Source organism: Cygnus olor, chromosome 6 (genome assembly GCF_009769625.2).
Source record: "Cygnus olor isolate bCygOlo1 chromosome 6, bCygOlo1.pri.v2, whole genome shotgun sequence".
In the NCBI taxonomy this organism is placed as follows: Eukaryota; Metazoa; Chordata; class Aves; order Anseriformes; family Anatidae; genus Cygnus; species Cygnus olor.
The window spans coordinates 20,343,192-20,367,003 of record NC_049174.1 but is presented as its reverse complement, the minus strand read 5'-3'; the positions used below and the strand labels follow the sequence as shown (position 1 = coordinate 20,367,003).

The 23,812-nt window shown below is 40.0% G+C and overlaps 1 protein-coding gene across 5 annotated transcripts in view; it reads left to right on the top strand.

The window, feature by feature from the left end:
* Positions 1 to 23,812, top strand: part of CERS6 (ceramide synthase 6) — a 127,157-nt gene that overhangs the window by 31,814 nt on the left and 71,531 nt on the right. For all 5 annotated transcript variants that reach the window (XM_040562368.1, XM_040562369.1, XM_040562371.1 and 2 more), the window contains 2 exons: positions 3,764 to 3,869; positions 6,126 to 6,256. In XM_040562368.1, coding sequence (XP_040418302.1) covers positions 3,764 to 3,869; positions 6,126 to 6,256 — 237 coding nt within the window. The remainder of the gene's footprint in view (positions 1 to 3,763; positions 3,870 to 6,125; positions 6,257 to 23,812) is intronic.

Below are 23,812 nucleotides of genomic sequence, written 5' to 3'. Positions count from 1 at the left end.
TGAAGGCATCTCCCTTACTGTTTTATTGAGGTTATTTGATTTGTGATATTAAAGTTATGTTTCCAGTTTCATGCGTCCACGATGATTTGTGTTTATTGAGGGTCTGACCCATTCATATTTCTAAAGGAAAACTTTCATAGGGTGTGGAAGATGCAGAAAGTGGAACCAGCTTATTATTAAGCTGTAATTTTCTGAATATGAGGAACTGTGTGTTTGGTGTAGAGGGGTGGGAATGGCTTCTGAAGAGTCTGAGGGTTTGGGTTTTCATTTCAGCTGGCATTGAAGGACATGGGATTCGGACCTCTTCCTATGCAGTGTTGTGCACACTATAGCCACCTCAAGGAGTAAATTGTACCCAGCTGGCATTTAGCTCCTTCCACCAGGGCAAAAGTAGTTTGTTTCTTTACTTCTCTTTTTCCCCTGTGTTCATTGGGCCGTAATGGTGGCTGGCTTTGTATAGTGGACGTTTGCTAAAGGGCAGGCCGGAAAGCCAGCATGGTATCTTTATCAAAGTTACCTGCCTCTGGTGAAATGTTGCTCCTTTTTATGGTCTAGTATGTATGGGGGGTTATTTTGTGAAGGGTTTCTTGTGTTCTTCATAGAGGAAAAAACAATTCCCAAGTTTGGGGTGGAGCATGAGGCCTTGCTGTCACTGCTGCAAATACTTGAGAACTACAGGCAGGGTCCAAAATGGCAAGCAGGGGCTGCTTCCGGGAGGTACAGGCTGCTGTTAGGAGCCCGTCATGGTTGGGCAGGCAGCGCAGTATTTATGGACCAGCAAGGGCAGAGTACCTTCCACCTGGTTACTCTGAAGTACCCTGTGTTACCCAAATGGTCATCTGTGGCTTTTTTGGTTTGGTTTTGATCTTAAATGTGGCTTTAAACAGTGGATGAGGAGGCCGCCTTTAATAAGGTTCTTGAATTCTGAGTTTAATTCCCGTGCTTGTTTGGTTATTTCATTTCTAGATACAGAATGGATGGGGCTGCATTTGGCAAAAAATGTTTGTCCTTTTAATTTCTGTGTAATTGAATGCCAGCTCTCAATTCAGCTTCACTGAAATCAGCTGAAAGAGAGAGATTGCTGTGGTGTTTGCTCAGATTTACATGTGGGGAGGAAAGCTGGTAATATATTCAATTCTGCTCTCCTTACTCCTCTACAATACTTCTTCCCTCTTAATTACAATACCTTATGCAATAAATAGTCCCATGGGTTTCAGTAAGACTGTTTAGGGAATTGAATACCACAGTGCAGAAGAAATGGAAAAAATGAGTAAAGCTTTTAAGAAGTACAACATTTGGCAAAACGCTCTGTTTGTGCATGTATCAAACACTACTTTTGTTTCATTATGAATCAATTTAAATTATTACAGAAAGCTTAGTGAGAATTATGATAATGATGCTTTTTACATTTGGTGTGAAATTTTGGATCCTATTGATTAAATTATACTTTAAAAGTTTCATTTTAACCTTGAAAAACGATTTTAAATATTGCAAAGTATAGTTTAAGTTTTCATAGGAAAAGTAAAAAATCTCTCTTAAATCTTATCTGTGCTTTTTCCTGTGTTTTTCTACACATTTCATTAGCAAGACATGTCATTTGAAGAATGGCATTTAAGCAAACCCAGCAGCTTGGCTTAGGTTTAAGATCAGCTCAACATGAAGCTCGTTGGAATTGCATCTGGTAGAATTTTCTAGCAGGGACTCTTCTACCTGCTTTTGACCTTAACAAATTAAATACTTTATTTTTTTCTTTTGAATTAGCATGTTTAGGGAAGTGTCTTCCTATTGGAGTGAAGGAATGACTATCTCATTCCTTCCATCAGCAGAAAGATAAGAGCTTTGTTCAGCTTTTTGTTCAAAACATGGACGTAAAGGGACTGGGAATCTTGGTATCTATTACATGACTGGAAGTGTTTTACTAGTCCTTAGAATTAAAAAGTAAATTTCTGAAATCAAATTCTACGTGCATTTTATCAGCTTATTCAGCTGCACCTTTTTGATTACCTGATAACAGCAATGACCAACTGATTTGATTATGTCCATGTTGAACTAAAGAATACAACTCTCACTTCTTTTTGTCATCTAGTTTTAGATGAAAAAAATGTCCCTTCAGTTTTAATAAAAGCAGATTTTATGTATCTCTTGCACTTTAAATTGGAAACTTGTATATTACTTAGCTAGTGTACAAATTGTATATTTTCATATAACACAAATGCAGAGCTTGTATTTCACTTTAATCAGCAGAAGCAGCAATTTTAGTTCAAAACAGTACTTAAAATGGTGCTTAAATGTGCATAAGAACATTATAGTTTTGAAGAGCATGTGGTTGTATTCAGGTGGATAAACAGAGCTACTTCTTAACTACTTAGTGTGTTGGTTTTGTCTCTGTGGCAAATTAAGTCTTAACAAAATAAAATATTTAAAGTGAAATCAAAAATTACTTAATTCAAAGATGGCAGAAGTTTAGGAAACTGATGGTTTTCAGGGGACGATGGGATCCAGTTCTCACTTCAGTTACCACTGCAACTGCATCCACTTGTTAGAAGTCAGTAAACATTATTTTACCCTAGTTCCTCTTCAGCTGTATGGATTAAGTCCTATTGTTCTGGGCACCACAGAAATGAAGAACAAAACGATATATCTAAGCCTCAATAATTTACATATAGGCAGGCATGTACTGCATAAATATGATCTGTTTAAGTAGTGTCTTGAATTACTCCCCATCAAATTTTCCTGTATATTTTTCCAACTATGTGACTGTTTATAGTAGTTGCTGCTTGTGAGCAGAGGGTAAGGTTAAATTCTGGTGTGTTCCTCTCAGAGTATCTTCTCCTTTCTTTTCAAAGGAGTTAGCCTCAATACATCTGCATATGCTTTCCTGTGGTGCAGAGGCTGGCACCTCTGGTGCTATTGACAGACATTACTGAATCCTTTACTATTCTTCTATGGATGGAATTCCTACAAAGGCTTTGTAGCTATGAATCCCACACTTGAATCCCTTAGACTTTGGGGATTCAAGAGTGGGACCCATAGTTACAAATAGTTTAGTTTTTAATGGATGGAATGGTTTTCTTTGAGTGTAAGCTATTTAATTCATCTCTAAAATATGTTAGAGACTCCCAGTTTATAAACTGGCTGAATTTATAGATTGGTGTTTGGATCTGTGACAGCTTTGTGCTTGAGCATAAGAATTTAGAGGAAAATCTATTTCTTAAGCAAAGTCTTTGAGTCATGGCTCAACATCATTTGAACTTTATGGTTCAGAAAATTGTGTTGACTGGGCATCTTCAATGCTTGCTGCCTTTAAGGACTTTGTTTGAATTTTCACTGTGCAAAAGGAGTCCTAAGGCAATAGCTACTCTGGAAACTGATCTGTGAAAAAGGCCTTATTTGGAGGAGGAGAACATTACGTGCTCTTCAGCTCTGCAAGCTGCCCTGCTCTTTTCATTAGGCAGTGCTTCTCTGGGAGGCATTCCTCTCATGCTTTTGTTCTATGCTTTTTTTTTTTTTTCTTCAACATGAAAGAAAATCCCGTTTCATGTGCTCTGTGGAGTTCATTTCATCCTTCAAAGTGCTGTTACTTATTTTGTCATGTAATTGCCTGTATGAGCTTGCTTTTAAGCTGTTAGGCTAAGTATTGGTTCTTGTTGGCAGAGTTATAATGTTTGCACATTTACCACATGTCATTGATTGATAACAGTAATGAAGTAAATAACTGAAGGATTTCACTTACATTCTTTTTTCACTCTTCTGTTTCTCGTAGGTTTATTGCTAAACCATGTGCCTTAGGCCTTAAAGTCCAAGCTAATGGACCACAAAAAGCTCAACCTAATGCTATCCTGGAAAAAGTTTTCACAGCCATTACAAAGGTAGAGTATTTACCTAAATATTTACCTTATAAAGTGGGATATGGCATTATAAAATACATCTGAACAAAATGAAGGTAACTGCTAAATTCAGTACTGCCTTTTTTACAGCTAATGTCATAACATTAAAATGTCAAGGTTTTTATTGGCATGCCAACTTGAACAGTTGTGCATCCCTTCATGATGTGTCCTGTAAGCTTTTGATTTTAAAAAAGAGTTACAGAAATACTTCGTAGGTGCTGGCTGTATGGCCACCTACTTTTTTGTTTTGCTTCCTCCCTTTTAGAAAGTTCCACGGAATCCTTGTTTTTTTTGTTTTGGTTAGGGTGGGTTTTTTGTTTGTTTGTGTTGAATGAAGAGCAAATTATGAGATACTAAGATGGGCCTTACTGTGTATTCCATGAAACTCTGAAGATACTCCTTCCAGGGCAACTGCTTGAGAGCAGGGTGCTGATGGTTTACTGTTATCCTAGCTGTTTGTGATTAATGTCCTTTGAAACTGGAGGGAAAAGCTAGAAAAGTATGGAGAACTGACTGAACACTATTTTAGATTGCAGGTTTTTCTTTGTAGAAAATTAGTTTTTTGCCACTGCTTGCCACTGTTTCTACAGCTCCCGTTGTATGAGATCTTCAGCTAAACCTGTCATCCTGTCTATGCTTTTGCTGTAATCTAAGTTTTCTCATAGCACTAAGCAATGATCAGATGTCCTTTAGCTTCTCCTGAAGAAGTCAACAGGCAGTTTTTTAGTAGTGCAAAGGCCTGTGAAGACCTGAAGGATGAAGCCTCTCTTTTGCAGAAACTCACCAGTTCCACCTTGGCTCCAGGCTGCAGTTGGGCACACCACAGCAAAGACACTAATTAGCTGGAATTTCAGAAACTATTAAGATCACAGAGGGCTAAATTGGGTTCAGTATCACAGACAGTGAAATATGCCATGAGTATGTCTTCTTTGTGTGTCCTACCCTATGCTGAGATCACCAGAGCACTTGGTGCAATTTTTGTCTTGTTTTCAGAGAAAGTGATGCATGCCTCATTTCTAAAAGGTACAGCACTTGTGCTTTCTCCCTGACTCAGGTGGAGGAAGAATTAGATTTTTAAAGTCAGTGACAGTGGCTTTTCTCAGTTTTCCATTGGAAAACGTAGTGGCTACTTTGACTCACTTGAAAATTAAATAAAAAAATAATTTCTGGAAGGGATGGGAAGTTCTGAGAACTTCCCCCTTTTCTCATCTTATTATTTTATTTTCCTTTCCAACTTCTTTGCTGGAGACTGATAGATGAAACTTCACCCTGGCAAAGGCTGCTGCTTTACTCTTTGCTACATTTAACAAGGTCTTTGTGGTGGCAGATTGTCTGTCTTTTTCCATGTATCTGACTGGCTTACAGACCTAAACCTAAAGCTCCAGAAAACAGACTGTCTAATGGCTTTTTCTTTTTCTTTTTTTTTCTTTATTTTTTTTAAAAAAAAAGGTATTCAGGAGAAATATATGAATTGTCCTTATGCAGTAGTGTACATGTAGAATTTCTGCATGATCTGAAATACGGCCTGTTCCACTCTTTTCTATTTAGTATTCAAATTAAGAATAGATTCATTTTATTTTACCTTGCCTTTACGTATGTTTGCAGAGAACAGCCACTTGAATGGAAGGGAAGTTTTACATTTGCTGCTTTGGAGAATAGCTCTGTGTAGCTAATTTTAAAGAAAAAAAAATCTTTCCTTGTTTCCCAGGTGATTTTCCTTTTGAAGTTGTCACTTTGTTTAATGACCTCATTTTTTAACATTAATATGCACAAACATGGGATATATCCTCTTCTCTCCATGTCAGTCAAGCAATCTTCACTCCTGCAACTGTCAATGGGACCAAGGTTGGAATATACAAACTGTGTGGCAGGCAGGGGAGCATTTGTAAGCCCCTCTGCTTGATAGATATGTCGTTTTACCTCTGCTTACCATTACTTTCCAAGTTTCATGCAAGGTTTCATCCAGTTACCCCTGTAAATTTTTATCACTAATAACCAATATGCAATATTGCAACATACGTCAACCTTCTTATATCAATAAGATACTGTCGCTGTAAACATATTTTGATGTGGATGTGCCAGCAGAGATTTCTGTCATAGTTATTTTATTTCTATGCATCCATTTGTCTGACAAGCAGCCTCTAAGCCATTGGGAGGTGGTTACAGCAGTTCTAAATTTAAAGTGGCGTTACCACAATTGGGAAGAGGAAATAATTTTTATCCTTCTCTGTTCTGTAGCATCCGGATGAGAAGAGGCTGGAGGGACTCTCCAAGCAGCTGGACTGGGATGTACGCAGCATTCAGCGTTGGTTTCGACAAAGACGCAACCAGGAAAAGCCCAGTACTCTTACGAAGTTCTGCGAGAGCATGTAAGCAAATTGTCTTTACAGCAGTCTTTCTCCTTTCTCTATACAGCTTGACAGAGGTCTGAAATGGAGCAGTAAAAATAAAAGCCAATTGGGTTGTTAAAGCCCTTCCTTGTTTTTCTCATCCTGGGCTTGATCCTTTTACTAGCACGGCTTCTTGAGTGCACTTAATTCTGAGAAACTAAAGGCTCCTACACTTTCTTTGAGCAGTTATTTTTCACCTGCAAGGGTTTACTTCTAAGGACTGCTTCCCAGAATCCAGCTGCTCTTCGAAACTGGTTATCTACACATAGGTCTTTCTTCTAATCAGACCCCATTGTTTCTAGTCTCTGAGTCAGATTTTCATGCTGGCTGGATTTAACACACTAATACGTAATCTGCATTGAAAGAGCATGAAAAACTAAATCTACTTAATACGTTTACATGTTTTTCTTAAAGGAGGAATGATAGATATTGAACTTACAACAAAACACAAAGAATACTAGTTTCTTTGGAAGACTTATTAGTTATAAGACTCAGCCCTCCAGCACTGCTGTAATGTTGTTCCTTTGATGTGGAAGGTCATGCATTTAAGGCAAGTTTTACATGCTCCAAATCAAGAGGCTTGGCAAATAATGCCATAAACAAGCATCAGCTTTATCATACCCTGTGGTCAAGTGGTCATGTTATTGCTGGCTTAAAACTAGTTATGCTTTTTGTTAGCTGGGAAAGAAGTGTTAGGTAGAAATGTCAGCACCAATAGAGGAAGCCTATTTAAATTACAAAGTAAAACTTATTTATTTTAAATCTATTTTTCTAAACCTTTTTTGGTTCCAAACAATTTTACGTGATTTCATTAAAAATTGCAAGTAAAGAAATAAAATTTAAAAAAAAAGTATATATATGTGTATGTGTGTATATATACATATTTTCTTCTTTGTGGCATACATTATGGCAAAAGTGTGTAGATAAGAGTTGTGAATGCAAATTGGAAGGTGAGATCAAGGTGTAATGAATGCCATTAACTTCTGCAGGCAGAATTAAGTTCCAGCTTCATTTAGAGAGGGCCATCGGGTGTTACTACAATATGTATACTTAACAGTAATGGCAATACTCGTATCTCCAGAAGGAAGCAAGTTGGTGTGAAGAACAAGTGGGTAGTTCAGGTTCTCTCAGCTCGTGGTTTGCAGAGGGTGCAGGAAGAGTTGCCTCTGTGGCTCCACAAGTACCGTTACTGTGGAACGTGCTACTGTCTGCATGTGTGCATTGCCCTGATAGTGTTTGCAGCACTGCAGCAGGTGCCACCAGGTGTCCTGTCATGCGTGCTGGATGGAGTTGGTGGCAGTTAGTTGGAATAGCACCGGGAAGTCAGGGATACCCTTTTCTCCCCTCAGTATGGCTGTGAAACGGGTGTCTAGTTAAATCAGGGCAGTATATGTGGTGCAGTATCTTTGGAGCAAAGAAATCCAAATCTGCTCAAGGTCAATAGCCTTTCCACAGATGTAGTTAATTGGGTGACATTTTGGATGAAGCTGCGTTTGTGGACAGCTGCTACAGAGCTGTAGGCTGCGTGAAGCACGTGTTCCCGTGGCAGTCATGGGAATGGCCGCACTCCAAACCTGCAGTAACTCGTGCATCAGTGGAAGGGTCAGAAGCCCTGACAGAGAGCAAAACATGCCCGTAAGTAGCCAGCAGGCATAACGTAAGCAATGCAACAGTGATCCCCACCTACACCTTCAGCTGTTGAGCTGCTGTTGTCCTTCCAGAGAAGACTTCGGTTTTGCTGGCAGCTGAATTGATTGGCAAGGACTCGGAGAGAACAGTGACAGAACCCACAGCAAATGTGGAGCTGCCTAAGAAGAGCTCCAACTCTTTTTACAAGCAGACAGTTCAATTTACTGATAGTAAAAGTGTTCCTTGGGCACAAAATGGCTTTTCCCATGTTGCACAGGAGAAGACAGACATGCATGAGGGGATGGATGTAGACTGTTTCTTGACTGCCTTATCTTTCTTGCCAAATGGATATCTTGGTTACTATGTAAAGTAGAGGAGTTTCAAAAGGGCAAAGGATGACAGTGAAATTTGATGATAAATGCACTCAGCTGGCATGAATGACACCCAAGATCCAGACCCAGACAGGCTAAAACAGTAACTTTTTCACTAGATTTCTCTTATTTCTCTTGCCCCAGATTTTTCAATTTCTCTATCCCATTTTTTCACCCCAAGGTATTTCAGTTATGGTCCTAAACAGAGTGCAGAGCAACTTCAAAATCTACACTTTTTTTTTCCTCCAAAAAAATTGAATAATCCTTTTTTTTCTGGGTTTTATCAGATGTCCTGGGAATTAGCATGTGGTAGCTATATGAAGAAAAACATAGTAATAAAATCCCTTGTCTGTAGGCACTGCCTGTGCAACAGTCTTATAGTGAAAACAAATGACCTTAACCAGCAGTCACCTCAGTTTTGTCTCAACCTTCTCTTTCAAGTGAAGGTGCCATTTGGTTATTGGAGCTGTGGAATCTGCTGATAGTGAGACTTCAATGGTGTCCTGGTTTCAGTTAGGACAGAGTTAATTTTCCTCCTAGTAGCTGGCAGGGTGCTATGTTTTGGATTAGAATGAGAAGAGCGCTGATAACATGCTGATGTTTTAATTGTTGTAGAGCAGTGCTTACACCAAGCCAAGGACTTTTCAGCCTCTCTCTGTCCTGCTAGCGAGCAGGCTAGGGATGCAGCAGGAGCTGGGAGGGGACAGACCCAGGACAGCTGACCCAAACTGGCCAAAGGGGTATTCCATACCATCTGACGTCATGCTGAACAATATATAGGGGTGGCTAGCCGGGGTGGAGGGGGGGGCCGGCTGCTCGGGGATAGGCTGGGCATCAGTCAACGGGTGGTGAGCAATTGCATTGTGCATCACTTATTTTGTACACATTATTACTATTAATACTATTATTATTATTATTATTGTTGTTATTCTTTTCCCTGTCTTAATAAACTGTCTTTATCTCAACTCACAGGCTTCACTTTCCCGTTTCTCTCCCCCATCCCGGAGAGGGAGGGGGGAGGGTGAGCGAACGGCTGTGTGGTGTTTGACTGCCAGCCGGGCTAAACCACAACAAATGGCATCACATACCTGCTTAAGATTTCAGATGTTATGGTGATACGTACCTATACAAAACATGAAATAGATGGTATCAGCAGGTGATGATTCATTACCCAGTATTATTCAGAAAGGCAGTAATAAATGGGGTGCAGAGGTTTATTTTACCAGCAAGTTGATGGGTTGTTTCTCAAGGATTTGATGATTCTGAAATGAAACTTGGAGTTAGCAGTAGGATGTTTGTAGTCACTGGAAGACACCCACCTTGTACAACTTAAGATTGTAATGCTCAGGTAGTAGCTGCAGGAGTGAGTCTGTGCATAACGTTTCTTTCTTGTTGGGAATATAGGCAGTTTTTCTGCTTTCTTCACTTGATGGATCCAAAGTGAATAAAGGAGAAGAAGAACTGGCAAACTGTGTGCACAGTGGACTTTTCTACTGCTGTGCATTTCTGCTGCTTTTTATGATTCAAAGATTGATAGTCCAATTTCTTTAAGTGGTATATTCTTTATTGCAGCGCTGGATGCACGGGGGATCTCTCCGCCTATCGTGCATACCTGAAGTGAAAAGTCGTCCCAAATTTATACAGCAGTGATGAATATTTTATTAACGCCTATACATATTCATTATCTAACCCCACCTACCCTCGCTTCTCATGCTAATTAGTTTTTTGTGTCCTGCGTCTGCGCAGATCCTCTCATCAATTCTGGGCAGTGGTCGTCGGGCTGTGGGTGGTGGCCTCAGAGAGGAAGGCCATAAGTCTTCCTCACAGTGTACTTTTCACCCTTGGTCAGGATTCTGCTGAGTTTGCTTTCTTCCTAACCGCAAGGACTGGTTTTTGCTAATTATTTCTTTATCTTGGGTTCCAATGTCCAGTTTGAGATATATTGTCCTCCAATGTCCTGTTTGAAATATATTGTCCATACATCTGTTTCCTGTCCTATACATAATGGTCTGTTTGCATTTTATTCCTCCTTTATCTCAACTTCTCTAATCATTTATTCCTTTGTCTCTGTCCTCATAGTGTAGCCTACCATCAAGAAAGAACAAGCTTTCTCCTTAACAAGAGGAGGGGAAGGACCTTGTACTCTGCTCTTTAAGCATGCAGCACATCAGAAAACACCAAGTGGATTACCTTGAATCTTTTCTAAAGCTTGTGTAATTTGTGTGTTATTCATGGAGATTATCTGCAGTACTTTACAAGGCTAAAAGTTGTTTCTGCAGAGGACTATTGATCTACTTATAGGTGGGTGGCATAAATTGGGCCAAATGCTCTAAGGACTCAGCTGGAGCATAATTCCAGCACAAATGTATTTAAGAAAAAAAAAAAAAAAGGAAAAAAGTCTGGCCATTAATGGAGAACAAGTTCTCAAAAATGTCTTAAGGGAGAATGTTACATCTGAATATAGAAGAATGGGAATTCCAAGCATGGAATAAGCTCATGGAAAAAAGGCTTTGAGGTATGCTGGGGACAACTGGGAGAATGTAATGCCTGGAATACCTTGAATGGTAACTTTGGTGACTGCCAGACAAAATGCAGGGCACACGAATATCTTTGTTAATATGTCTGAAGGACAACACAGTGGTGATTTCCAAGTGACTTCCAGGTTCTTGGCCACTTCGGTCTGTTGTGCTGCTGCTGCTCACACTGCCAGTGCCTAGGCATGTCTGCTTTTCTCAAAGGCTAAATAGCACAGAAAGGACAAGCATCCCATTCCCCTCCCTTGCTGTCCAGAGCTGCTTATTAGAGATATTTGCATGGTTTCCAAGGAGGAGCTGGCAGATAGATACGTCCAAGAGTGTTTTTTGAGTTTACGCAGCAGTCTGCATGTGAAAACATGGAAATGTGCTGACTGACGAGCTAAAGATTTTCATTTATTTTTCTAAACGTATTTCTGTAGAGGAAGTTTGGATAATAAAGTATCTGTAAGTGGGGTGACTTTTAGTTTTGATGTAGGTGAAAGAAGAGTCTCAATCTCGCCTCCGAGACGGAACATACCCTTTTTCCAAGGAAGTGAAACTGCATTTTTTTGGGGGGGGGGAAGACTGCTATATGTATCTATCTGTATACATGTTTATGTGTATAGAGAGATATATACATATAGAATATTTTTTCACTTGTGCACATTTGTGAAAATTTTATGGGCTGTTTTGCAACTTCTTGGCCTTACTCTTCTACAGAATTGCACTAGAAAAATAACTATGCAAGGGAAAGAAATTGAGACAGCTGCTTGGTTGTTGAAATTCTGAACTGTACTGATACAAATCTTAACAGAGCACATAAAGCACAGACTGATGAATTCTTTTCTCTGTAGCAGTAAAGCACTAGAAAACTAATAGGAGTCAAAAATCTTCTAGCTCCGAATTTTGTGTAGCCTCAGGCCCACTTAAGTCAACTACAGAACACTGCTGAATACAGCGATCTTTGAGATGCAAGCAAGAAGAAGTGGTAAATGATATTATGGGTCCATTTAATTCAGAGTTGTCAATACAAATTTTCTGCTGCTTCAGTGCTACATGCAACAGAGAACTGACCAGTGTTTCGCAACTAGAAAAGAGAATGGGGGAAGTCTGGAAAGCAGTGCTGCTCCCCTGGGGTGAGTGGCTTCTAAGTGTGAATACAAAGCATACACCCAAAATGGGAAGGAATTAGGCCTCTATTATATGTGCTATCTAGCTTTTCATATTTGCAGGCATCTTAAGATGACTTGGAGTCCTTCTTTGGAGAAACCCAAGGTTTCTTCCTTGGAAGTTTCTCAGGTTGTTACCTGCTGCAGCAACTAGTAGAATTTGTAAATTGCCTGAATGTTTAGAATTCCTGTAGGAAGCAGTGCATTGGGTGGCCATGTGGACCAAATGCTACTACACTCACTGATTTCAGGTTTCTTTTATAATTTTTTTCTTATTATTATTGGTCACTGACCAATAGATAACTTGGATAGATAGGATTCAGCTATCATGAGCAGATGATTTGCTGCTGATGCATATGTATGTGACAACTCCTTATTCTCGATGTGCAATGTTTGGATTGCATGCATATGTATTTAAGGTGTACTTGGAGGTCTGATGGTGATTATACGTCTCACATCTCTTGAGGTAGCCAGTCTCTGCAGCTATGTAGCCACTGAAGTCACTAACCAATTACCAATATTAAAATCTGTTTCTTCTACCCTTACTGGGTGCACTGTCTACTCGAGTGAAATGGAAGCTCAAATCTGGGGTTGTGAGTAAAGGAATTTGTAAGGATGGGAGTAAGGATAACTCCACCTGAAAGCTAATATTTGAATTTAGCCCAGAGATTAGACTTTTTGTTTTTTAAACCTGACTTTAAGGAGTAGAAGGGTTCTGTTAATTAACCATGATGTGACAGGACAGTGTGATAGTTGCTGTTTAATGGCATAGAGCTATCAAATCTCCTTTGTATTCCTCTGCGGGTTTCCATGGGGCAGGAGTGGCTGTTCCTCCATGCTGTCATGGATGTGGGGCAGAACCTTTCCACTGCTGTCCTGGTCTGTTCAGGAGATCTAAAACACCGGTAGCTCGACAAGCTGCTTGGTGGAAATTGCATGTCTATGTAGTATGTTGACAAAAAGGCAGAGATTTTTTCATGCTATCCTGGATTATTACTATTCCTAACTGGGCAGATACATAGTTCTGCTGCTCCCTCGCCTTCTAACTTCCAGCAGTGAGCTGTGTGCTGCCTCCAGGTGTTCCTGCTACAGGTGGTACTTCAGGTAGGTGATTATAGGACAGCAGTCTTGCCCGAAAGAGAAAGCATTGAGGAAAATCCAAAGTTTCTGGAACTTTTTGTGAAGTGGCAGCAGGAAACTCTGCAATGAGCCATAGTACTGGAAGGCACTAATTAATACAATTTCTTCTTTCTGGGCCACTTTGTGCTGAAGCAGTTAATAGAACTGATAAATGTTTATACAAGTGAAGAGTTGAGTCGTTTGCATATTTTTATTGCTGATCCTTAACTTTTTGACTTCTTTTCAGTATTTCATAGAGATTTCTGTGACCCTGATGGAAATATCCATAAGCCTTTCACAAAGACTGTTATGATACTGGAGCAACTACTTTGTATTTCTGGTAGTGGTGTCAAAATAATTGTGTGATGTCTGTACACCTCTCTTAATGCAGTTGATTTATTTATTTATTTATTTCCTATGGCCGTACAACAAAGGGAATTGAGCAGGAGGGGTAAGAGGAGGATTATTCCTTCAAGCACAGTATCTGGGCTTATAGCCCAAAGAAGTGACTGTTTTGTCTCAGGTAAAGCAACAAGGTCGTTTCTCCAAAGCTGCTAACTCAGAATGCCAACCTGTTAAAACAGTGCTGTAAAGGGAGAGCGAGGGAAACTGTCATTGTTTCTGAGCTTCTGTGAATGACCCAGTTGCACTGAGAGTTAATGTCAAGCTAAAAAGTTGCCAAAGCTAGCTTCTTTTAACCTACGTGAGTATCAAGTCTAGGCAAGGCAATGTGAACACAGATTTTTCTTTCAATCAATTTACCAAAGTGTAGCACTTCGCAAATTAAATTTTGAGGCATCCTACTTTATTTTGAAGAAGCTTTTCAGTGTTACTGTTTACTGCTGCTGTCTGTACGCTCTAATTGTGCCAACCTTATTACATCAAAAGGAGAGAGAAGGAACTGCTACATGATCTGTCCTTGTAAAAGAATATGCCCTTTTTCAAATGAGTAATCTGAGAGATCCCAATAATTTAGCATAAATCAATGTTTTGTTTGTTTTGGTTTTGTCTTTGTGGTGTGATTTTTTTTAATTTTTATTTTATCCCCCCAGATATTTTATTTTAGCCCCCCAGAAAATCACAGTTGTGATTTTTCCATGTGGCATCCTTATTGTTTTGTACTAGTTACCCTTGACAAACCATTAAAGGTTGTGTCTGACCACCTTCACAAATAAAAAGCACTTTAATAGTGTTTTCTGAAGGTCTCTTGATATATATATATATTAATTATTTTTTCCTTTAATGAATATCATGTAACTAAGTAGTGTAGAACTTCATATATGGGAACTTCATGTCAATTACTCCTGATAGCTTGTATGCCATAAAGCTGCTGGTAAAGGTAAATTGGTACCTCTTAAATAGCCATAAAATGCCATTAAAGCAGGAAGGGTGTTCTCATTTGTTGTTTTTGTGTGTTTGTTTGTTGTTTTTTTTAACCGGTAGAAGAAGGGAGTAAGAAACATGCTGTGTGATGTCTATTGTAAAAATGCTGGAGAAAGAAGAATTAATTAATACCAATAATCCATTTTTGTTTTTATCAAATGTGTGAGTTTCATCTAATATAGTTTTTGTGATGTGTCTTTCTAAAAATACCAACTTGAAAGTCTCAGGTCTCAGTTACTTTTTTTTAATTATCTTCGCCTTCGCAATAGAAACAAAACTGAAAAACCAGGGTGCACCTTCACTGTCATGCTCTTGCCCAGGGGTCTTATCTCCAATGGTCTGCACTTCGTGAACACTGGTGTACTCCTGGACTCACTTTCTGTAGTGATGCTGCTACCTCCTGCCAAAAGGGAATGCAGGCACTACTGAAAGGATAATTCATTGAAAAGATAATTCTCTCCAGGCTTTGCTCTAGACAGATGATATGTATATAAAACTTGCCAAATTTGACTCTTCCAGCTGGGATAGTCTTGTTATCCAGGCAGGGCTAGTGCCTCCGCATTGTGCCATAGGGCATGCAGCACATGCTTAGTGTCAGGCTATAAAAGCATTATTCTGGCAAGATGCAATACATCAGTCTCACTATCTACGAAACTGTGATCCTTCTTGCAGGGGAGAAATAGCAGAAAAACAAAAGCCCAGACCCACAACCCCCACACTTTGGAGCTATATTTCCTATCAAAGTAAAGGAAATCCTGGGCATGTGCTATCCAGTGTTCCAGCTCAGAGCACTGTGGATGTGAACCACTCCAAGCTAGTTGGTCTTCTGCAACCATGAACTCTGTAAAATGTCTGTGAAAGGATTCATACATCAGATGATGTGGATTTAATGTTGGTTCTAGTGTTAGCAGCAAAGGCCAACTCTGATAATACTCAAGAAAAGTTGTCTTTGAAGGGAATATAATTACTGTTGCTGAATCCTAAAGAGATGGGTTGCCTGTCACCATTCCCCAGTGTACTGCTAGACTGGAGTGAGCAGACCAAACTGTTCCACTAATGTTTTTAATTAAGATTTTCGTTAGTTGTAGCACGAAAGTATTGTGCTTTGCAGATGCGAATATCAGGACAGTGACTGCATAGATACTAAAAGGATTGTGCAGGAGATCAGAGACAGTAGAAGAAGTGCGAGGGTTGTCTTGGTAAAAGATAAAAACATACAGAAATGATGATTTGTACAAAGAAAAAAACCAGCAACTACCTATCACACAGTGGAAGAACCAGGCGATACTTAATCAAGAAAGAGAAGAAGCATGTACAAAACTGAATAGTGAAAACAGTTTTTCACACCCTGAGTAATTAAACAGGATTTCATGTTTCTTTCATGGTATTCATTGCTCTCCTGAGGCAGTAAGTCAGCAGTAATTTGTAATTAAAGAGATGGCTGTATTTACTTTGGCAACCAGGATATTCAGTATTGTGCTGATAAATAAATTGTAGCCATAGTTTGCATCAAAATCAGTTGTGAAGACTAATCTTTTTTTAACTGCAGAGTATCATGCATGCTAAAACTGGAGTGTGGAGGTAAGGGAGAGAAGAGCCATGAAAGCAAACTGTGTTGGCCAAACAAAGGGCATAGCAAGGAGTACAAGCTAAGGTGTTGGCAGAGTCAGATTTGTGAGGCAGGTGGGTGAGGGAGGACACAGGCTTTCAGTGAGATGTGGAGGGAGTTGGAGTCCGTGAAATTGTTCTGGAACAGGGAAAACATGACCTTCACTGGGTGCAGGAAAGGTTTATTATAACTGCAGGTAGCCGGAAGTTGAGATGAGTCATGGTTGCCAAAAAGGAGACTCTCATTGAAGTCATCTAGCAAGAGGCAACTACAATGTAGAGAGAAGTAAAGACAGTCTTGCAATTGTGATCTATAGTTAGTATGTAAAGTACTGCTATTTTATCTGTAAGATTTACATCTGGATGATGGGATTGATACAGTCAAGGAAATGTGTTTCTCTTAGTGTTATATCTAATAGCATCACAGAGAACGAACAGAGAACTTGAATACAAGGTCTTAATATGAGGTAAAAGAGAATGGGGCAATTATACTGAGTCTCATGTGTCAGCAAAACTATTGGTGCAAAAAGGCATAGAGTCATGTATGGCTATAAAAAGCTACGAGAAAAATCCTGCTCCGTATTACATCAGTGTGAGATGTTGCTCCTTGAGAATAACACTAAATAGCTCTGTACATTACTGACTCAGTTGTCTGGTAGCAGGGTACGCTGAGTGGAATTTGTTTCCCTAAGCTACGTTTGAAGCCAATGCGGAAGGGTATTGATGAAGCCTTTTCATTTAGTGTAAATATTCTTTTTCATAAGATGTGATCCAGAACTGGTTCACTGATGGCTTCCCTATCAGAGGGAGAGAGGCTAAGATAGTACTTGTTGCCTTGAGTTACATAAAATGTAGTAATTTTTAGCCTGAGGCCTGTGGTTGTTTTACCCTGATGGGCAGCTGAACTCCACCACAACTGTCCTCTCAGTCCCCCTCCTCAAGGGAAAAGGGGGAGAAAATACAATGAGAAAGGGTGTAAGGGTTGAGATAAGGACAGGGAGATTGCTCAGCAATTACCGTCATGGGCAAAACAGGTTCAACATAGGGAGAGCTATATATTGCCTGTAATAAACGGGCTATAGCAGCGAGAAACTGAAAGCAAACTGGAAGCCTGTTCCTCCATGGGCCTCTCCACAGGCCGCAGGGGAACTTCTGCTCTGGTGCCTGGAGCATCTCCTGCCCTCCTTCTGAACTGACCTTGAGGTCTGCAGGGCTGTCTCCTATCTTCTCACTCTATCCCAGCTGCTGTTGCCCAGCAGTTTTTTCCCTTTCTTAAATCCACTCTCACAGGGGCACAACTAGTATTGCTCACTCGCTCAGCTCTGGCCAGCAGCGGGTCCCTTCTGGGCCCAGCTGGAGCTGGCTTTGCGCTCACATGGGGCAGCTGCTGGGCTTTTCTCATAGAGGCCACCCCTGCATCCCCCCTGCTATCAAAACCTTGCCACATAAACCCAATACAAGGTCCTGAATACATGAATAATTTAATGGCTGGTAAAACAAGCAGTCCTGATTTTAAAGTCATGAGTACACTGTGCAGCCACTGAGAGCAATTTTAATCCTGCCCTAACACTTGCTCTCTGATGAATCAGGACTGAATATTGTGCCTGTGCCTCCTCTCCAATGCACAGCTTGCTCAGCACTCGTGCTTCCAGATGCCCAGGCTGGGCGTCACAGCCGTCAGTTACGTGATTTACAGTGGGTTTATGCCTCCAGCTTTGCCTCTGGGAGCATCTGTATTCTCAGGCTTTGGACTATTCACACTTCTTTGCTGGCCTGAGTAGCTAAATTATATATTATTTTATGGTTTTGTTGTGTGCTTTTGTGCTGATGCTTTCTCTCAGTGGCTTGCAGTGTAGTTGTACAGGCTGGCTCCGACTGTCATTTAGCAGCACAGGCTATCACTGCTGCTCTCATAAGCTGTAAAGGTCCCCTTCCTGACCTGTGTCCTTGCCTGCCCATCGCCTGCACTGCACCAGGCTTGGCTGCACAGTGAGCTCATGGGGGTTAAATGGCACCCTGCATAAAAACGTAGCATGCTTCTCAGACAGATTTTCCTCATGGGGGTCATGAGGTACTAATGTAAACATGCTGGGGTGTCTTTTTTTGTGGTAGAGAGGGATACACATGCACCTGAGCAAAGAAGGGAAGATGTGGAGGCACCGTGGCAGTACTTGCATCAAATGGGAAAGCTAGGGTTTTGGTGCAGAGGAGGAGGAAGAAGGGGTTTTGCTGCAGTCATTGGCCCCTTCTGGCACAGCCAGGCAGGAGGACATGGTGTGGTGGAGCAGGACAGGGTATGCCATGGGTGCTGCAAGTGCATCTCTCCCTGCTGTCAGCTGTTTATAAGTGCTCAGATTAACAGTGGCTAAGAGAATGAATGCATTTCTGTTGAATAGCTGTTCCTATGAGTATGTTTACATCCTCTATCTAATCCTTCTATCCTTATTTCTCAATTTTGAATAGAAAAATACTGGGTCTGCATGTCTCTGCACTTGTTGCCTTATCCCACTGCATGAGAAAGCTGAACTGGTGGGTGAAGGGGAAGGTGGGGGTAGGCTTCTTGTTACTCCCTAGCCTGCTGCTTAGGCTTCAGTTACTTCAGGACTCTATGGAGCAGACCCTAGAATTGGGCAATGTTGGCAGTTTCTCTCATGATTCCTTTCCTACTGTATCTGCCATGCTCGTGTGAATATGATCTTTGATTTCCCTTTGTAAGCTGGGTCTCGTGGCATCTCTGTGTCCAGACACTGGTTAGGTGTCGGGAATCATCAGACCCTTTCCCTTGCTGTTCTGCTGGAGCAAGCAGGTGAAGATGACCATGCCGGGTCATCAGATTATGCTCACTGTATTTCTAGACTGTGCTGTAAGCACTTTTCATTTTGCATCTTATGAAGTTCCCCTCTTCCCTCAAATTGGATTACTTAAAACTTTGAATTCCCTACTTTTACTGCCTTCTGTGACACATTATTTAATAAAATTAATAAATTTAAATTAGCTCATATGCTAGCCCTCCAAAGATACCATCGCTTAACATTATCACTGCACGTTAAGCAAGGTTATAACAAATTAACTAGATTTCTTTTCTCTTGTGGTTTGTGTGTTCTCATCATTATTTTATGTTATGGAAATTAAATAAATCTTCCCAAAGTTCTAGTTAGTGTGTATACTAGTTCAAAATCACAACTTCAGTATGGTAATTAAAGACAACTAGAGGCAAACTGCGCAGACTGCAGTAGCTGCTTGTTTCTTATGTTCTGTGTGCCTTAAATTGTCCGTCTCTTGATGGTGGATGAGGCTGCCTCTTTAGTCAGTGTCAGCTTTAAATGAAGTTGTCAAACGTCTCAGTGGCTTGAAAGTGAAAGAATGCCTAGACAGACCTGGGATTTTTCAGAGGAGCCACAAGGGAAGTACAGGCTGAATCTGGGATGCTGTAGACTTCAAGACTGCTTCTTATGCTTAGTAGATCAGATGAGAATCACAGGGCTTAAAAACTGATTCTTGATGATTTGGGGAAGATCTTTTGAGAATTCAGTACCAGGATTTCTGTCAGTTTGTCTCTCTTGTTGCATTTGAAGCTTTGGACTTCTTTTTTCTCATCATTTGTTAGTGTGCTTGTCTGTGATACTGATCTCCCCTAAGTGGTAGTTTTCAGGTACTGATATCTCCAGTTCCTAAATTACTGTCACCTCTGATTTTTTTTCTTGACTTGTGAGTTGGAACATAGACTGGATTTAAAAATATATTATATTACTTCTAGACTTTGAAGGCTTTTTATTTTTCTGAAATGTAATTTTCAATAATAAAACCGTTATTGCCAAAGTAGCATAGCAAATAGTGTAAAATAGTTATTATCTATTAAGTGAAGTTCTTATTCACTTCTCAAATCCATAATGGTGCTCGTCAGTTCTTTATTTAATCTGTGATATTGCCTTTAAAAGTATAACAGGTGTGTGGAAGGGGGGAAGACAGCAAAAACACTTATCTTCTTCCCTTCCTTTCACAGCATTCTTCTCTTTTCATTACTTTCATCCTGTAGGTTTGGTGTTTGCTTCCATTATATGTCTTAGTGATTACTTAATGATTACTGTGCAATATTTGCTTTATACTTTGTTCCTCCATATTGCTTTCTCTATTCTTAGAAAGTTATAGTTCTTTTCTGTCTCCAGGATGTTCTCTTTTTTCTTTTTTTCTACCAGTCCAAACTATGCCTTAGTTTGACCTTTTACATATTCGCAGTATAAAAATGGCATGACCAATATTAGCTTAGGCAGCAGTAACTTTATGAAACACATTAAAACAAGTATTTATTCATGGAGAGAGATTGTCAGTTTCAGAATAAATCCTCCATTCTCATGTGGATGCAAATCTTTGCTTTATGAGTAAATGCATATATCCACCAGATAACCATCCAGAATAAGAGTCTTACTCTTATTTTCATTTAATAAAAAAGACAATTCAGGTACTGTTTTTACTCAATTTCTGCTGTCTTTAGACTTGTTAGCTGTTCTGCATGTGTAGAACTAGTAAATGTTATTTGCCAACTACACTGAATCCACACAGATTTGGCCCAGCTGGAGCTCCCCAGGGATGCCTTTTGTAGCAAGTTCTTCTCTTCCACAGGAGATTACAAATTGCACAGACTTAGTAGACCAAACTTACTCGGTATCTTTTCCTATTTCAGTCTCTACCACTTAACAGAAATTTGAGTATGACTTACCTGTTCTCTATGGGTTCCTAGTCACAATCAACACTTATCAAAATACCTTGCACTCTGAAGGGTAGTGGCAGTAAGTTTTGATTTTATATGCAGCAGTCAGTGAATTGGCATGCAAGTCCTTACTACTCTGTTCTCCTTCTTATTTGTCACACGGTTTTCTGCTGCATTTGATTACCTTTCATTTTGTAGATACATGGACTATGTGCATCTGTTCACGGAGATGCAATTACAGAGGAGAATTAGCTTCCACAATGTTTAATATTTTTTCCTTACAGGCATTTAACTACATTGCTTTCTGTGTTAGCAAGTTGTCTGATAAAGTACTTTCATGCTCTTTGGAGGAAGCTGAACTGCTTATTTGCTTAAAATGTAAATAGTTTGTAAGCTAGTGTGGCAACTTATGATATACAGTTCTCTTTTTTTTCCCCTCCATTTTCTTTACTAAAAGCTGAAAGCTCTAAACTGACCTGGGTCAAAATAATGCCTGCTTAATGCTGCACTTGTATGGCTGTCAGTCAAAATGCATTTATGGAAAGATTTCCCTTGTATCTACATGGAAATAAATTTTTGACTTGGCAGAATATTTTTTATGCCTATATACTTGTAATATATGGGCATAACATCCATGTATACCCAGAACTGTAAGGTAGGTGACACAGGAGTACTGCTCACCACAAAAAAGGCAAGCAGTGGCCTTTGACTGAGAGGATACTGGCAGTGGCCTCAGCAAGAAGATGCACACAGTGCAGGTAGAGGTGAGAAACATCAAGAAGATCAGTACCAGTAATGGTCCAGCACTTGTTTTAGTGGGTTAAGAACTAATCTGAAGCAAATGATGTAATGCTGGAGGAAAGTAGCTTTCAACATGAGAAAAAAATGGAAACAGCTTGTATAATGTGGTCTAAAATGATAATTACCTGTCACAAAAGTTGTCTTATGGATATATGTTGGTCATCATGGCTCAGACAGCATTACTAGGCAAAAAGCACAGAATCATCCAGGTTGGAAAAGCAAATGCAGTTTGGAAGTTTTTAAGTTTTTGTTACTCTAAAACTGAAAAAGAGTGGGACAGTGTCTGTTGTGTGTGGGACACTGTCTGTGTGGGACAGTGTCTGTTCCACAGGGAAAGTGAAGGGCTGTGTTTGAAAACATAGGTGACTTGTGAGATTACCAGTAAGGACAGAGAGTAGAAGTCCAGGATGGAAAGACCTTGGTCTGATTTCTCTCAAAGTCTCCTGTCAGCTGTGTGCTCTGGACGTCACCGATGAGGAAAGCAGTTCTGTCAGTCAGAGCACAGGGGAGAGTGCATGGCAGCAATGTCTGTTTTCTGTGTGTTCTTCCCATGAGCTTTCCAGATGATAGTAGGGCAAGATTTGGCAGTGCTAACGGATCTCTGAGGTCTTATCAGAGCTTTATTTCATGTTGTTCTCTCCTGGATGCCTTAGGGGCAGTTACATAACCACAAAACAGAACATACATAACCTAGAAAGAATTACCAAAACATCTACTGCGTTGTGCATCTTTTGTGGTCTAATTGTATAAACATGCTCTATTATTTATAAAACTGCATCACCGTGTTTCCTTTCCTTTTTTTTTTCCCTGCGCTACTAAATTTTGTTCGTAAGACTTTTAGAGCTACATTTTGAGCATACAGATTTAGGACAGGGATGGTCTCAAGTGGCACTGTAACATTAAATATTAAATAGCTGTTTCAAACTGCAGCCAAGAGGAAAATCAGATGCCAGCCAAATCTTAAGCCATAAAATTGCAGAGGAAAGTAATGAAAATTTCTCAATTCGTCATACCTGCTGTTTTGCACATCGTAAGGAATATGTCTATATGTCTATATGTCTATAACTGTTTTCTTCCTCAGATAACTTAACCGTAGTGCTTACCTTTTGCTTCATTGCTCCAGTACAGCTCAACAGCACTACCATGCCAAGAAGGGCAAGAAGAAGATTTTTATTTATTTTTAAATTAACACTATATAATTCTTGTTGCATCTGTCAGGCTGTAAAAAATGCAGCAAATTATCATTGAAGAAATCGTGGCGGGTAGAATGTTGGAACAGCGGGTCTGTTACCATCAAACATACTGTCACAGAGATTTTTATAAGCATGGATTTTGTGGAAGGTACAAACTGAAGCAGTGTTCTATTTCTTCCTGGTTTCTGAACCGATGGGAAGTACTCCATGAGGCTGTCCTACGTACTAATTGTGTTTCTGATATGCTTTGTGTTGGGTTTTGTGTATATGTTTGTCATGATCTGAAGTACATGCAGACAGGATTTAATAAAGCCATCAGTTTATTTTAAATAACTTTAGTAGATGAAGGAAATTGAGATTGGAACTAGGAATAGAAGTTCTTCAGGAGATATCTCTGAAAACTTGAATGTGAAAACAAATGCCCATGCGTACCAGACAGAATGCTCAGAGCGTGCCACGAGGGTTATCAGCATCCTTCACCTGCTGTATTTTGCCTTCTGTGTGGAAGGAAGTTGGGACTCTGATTTTCTAAATTCTTTGAAAAGCTGATGTCTCAAATGCAGGTGGCAATTCATTGCATTATTCTTCTAGATAGTGACATAGGCTGTGAAGTGTTAGTAACCATCCACCACAGTTCCCTAATGGGTCTGCAGGATACCAGTGCTTATTGCTAGTATGTATTAGGGCTTTGATCAAGAAAGGCCAAAAAAAAAAACAATATATTGCCCAAAGTAGAGTGACATACAGTACCGGTTGAATTGTCACATGAAAATGGTTTTCAGAGCTGGAAAGCCAGTTGAATTGACTACTGACAATCTGAAGAGCCCATGGCTAATTGCTAAATATGACGGGGGTTTTAGCACCGCCTAATGTTAACCGTTTGAAGCGTGACATTCTTATGTTACTGTCTGCAGCCCTAACAGCAGCAAAACAGTGGCAGAAGTGTCTTTGTAAGTAACAGCTACAAATCTTGGGGCGGGGGAGGAGGCGTGAGGGGTTGTTTAATCTGCAGTTGGCAATGTAAGGTCTTTTTCCTGG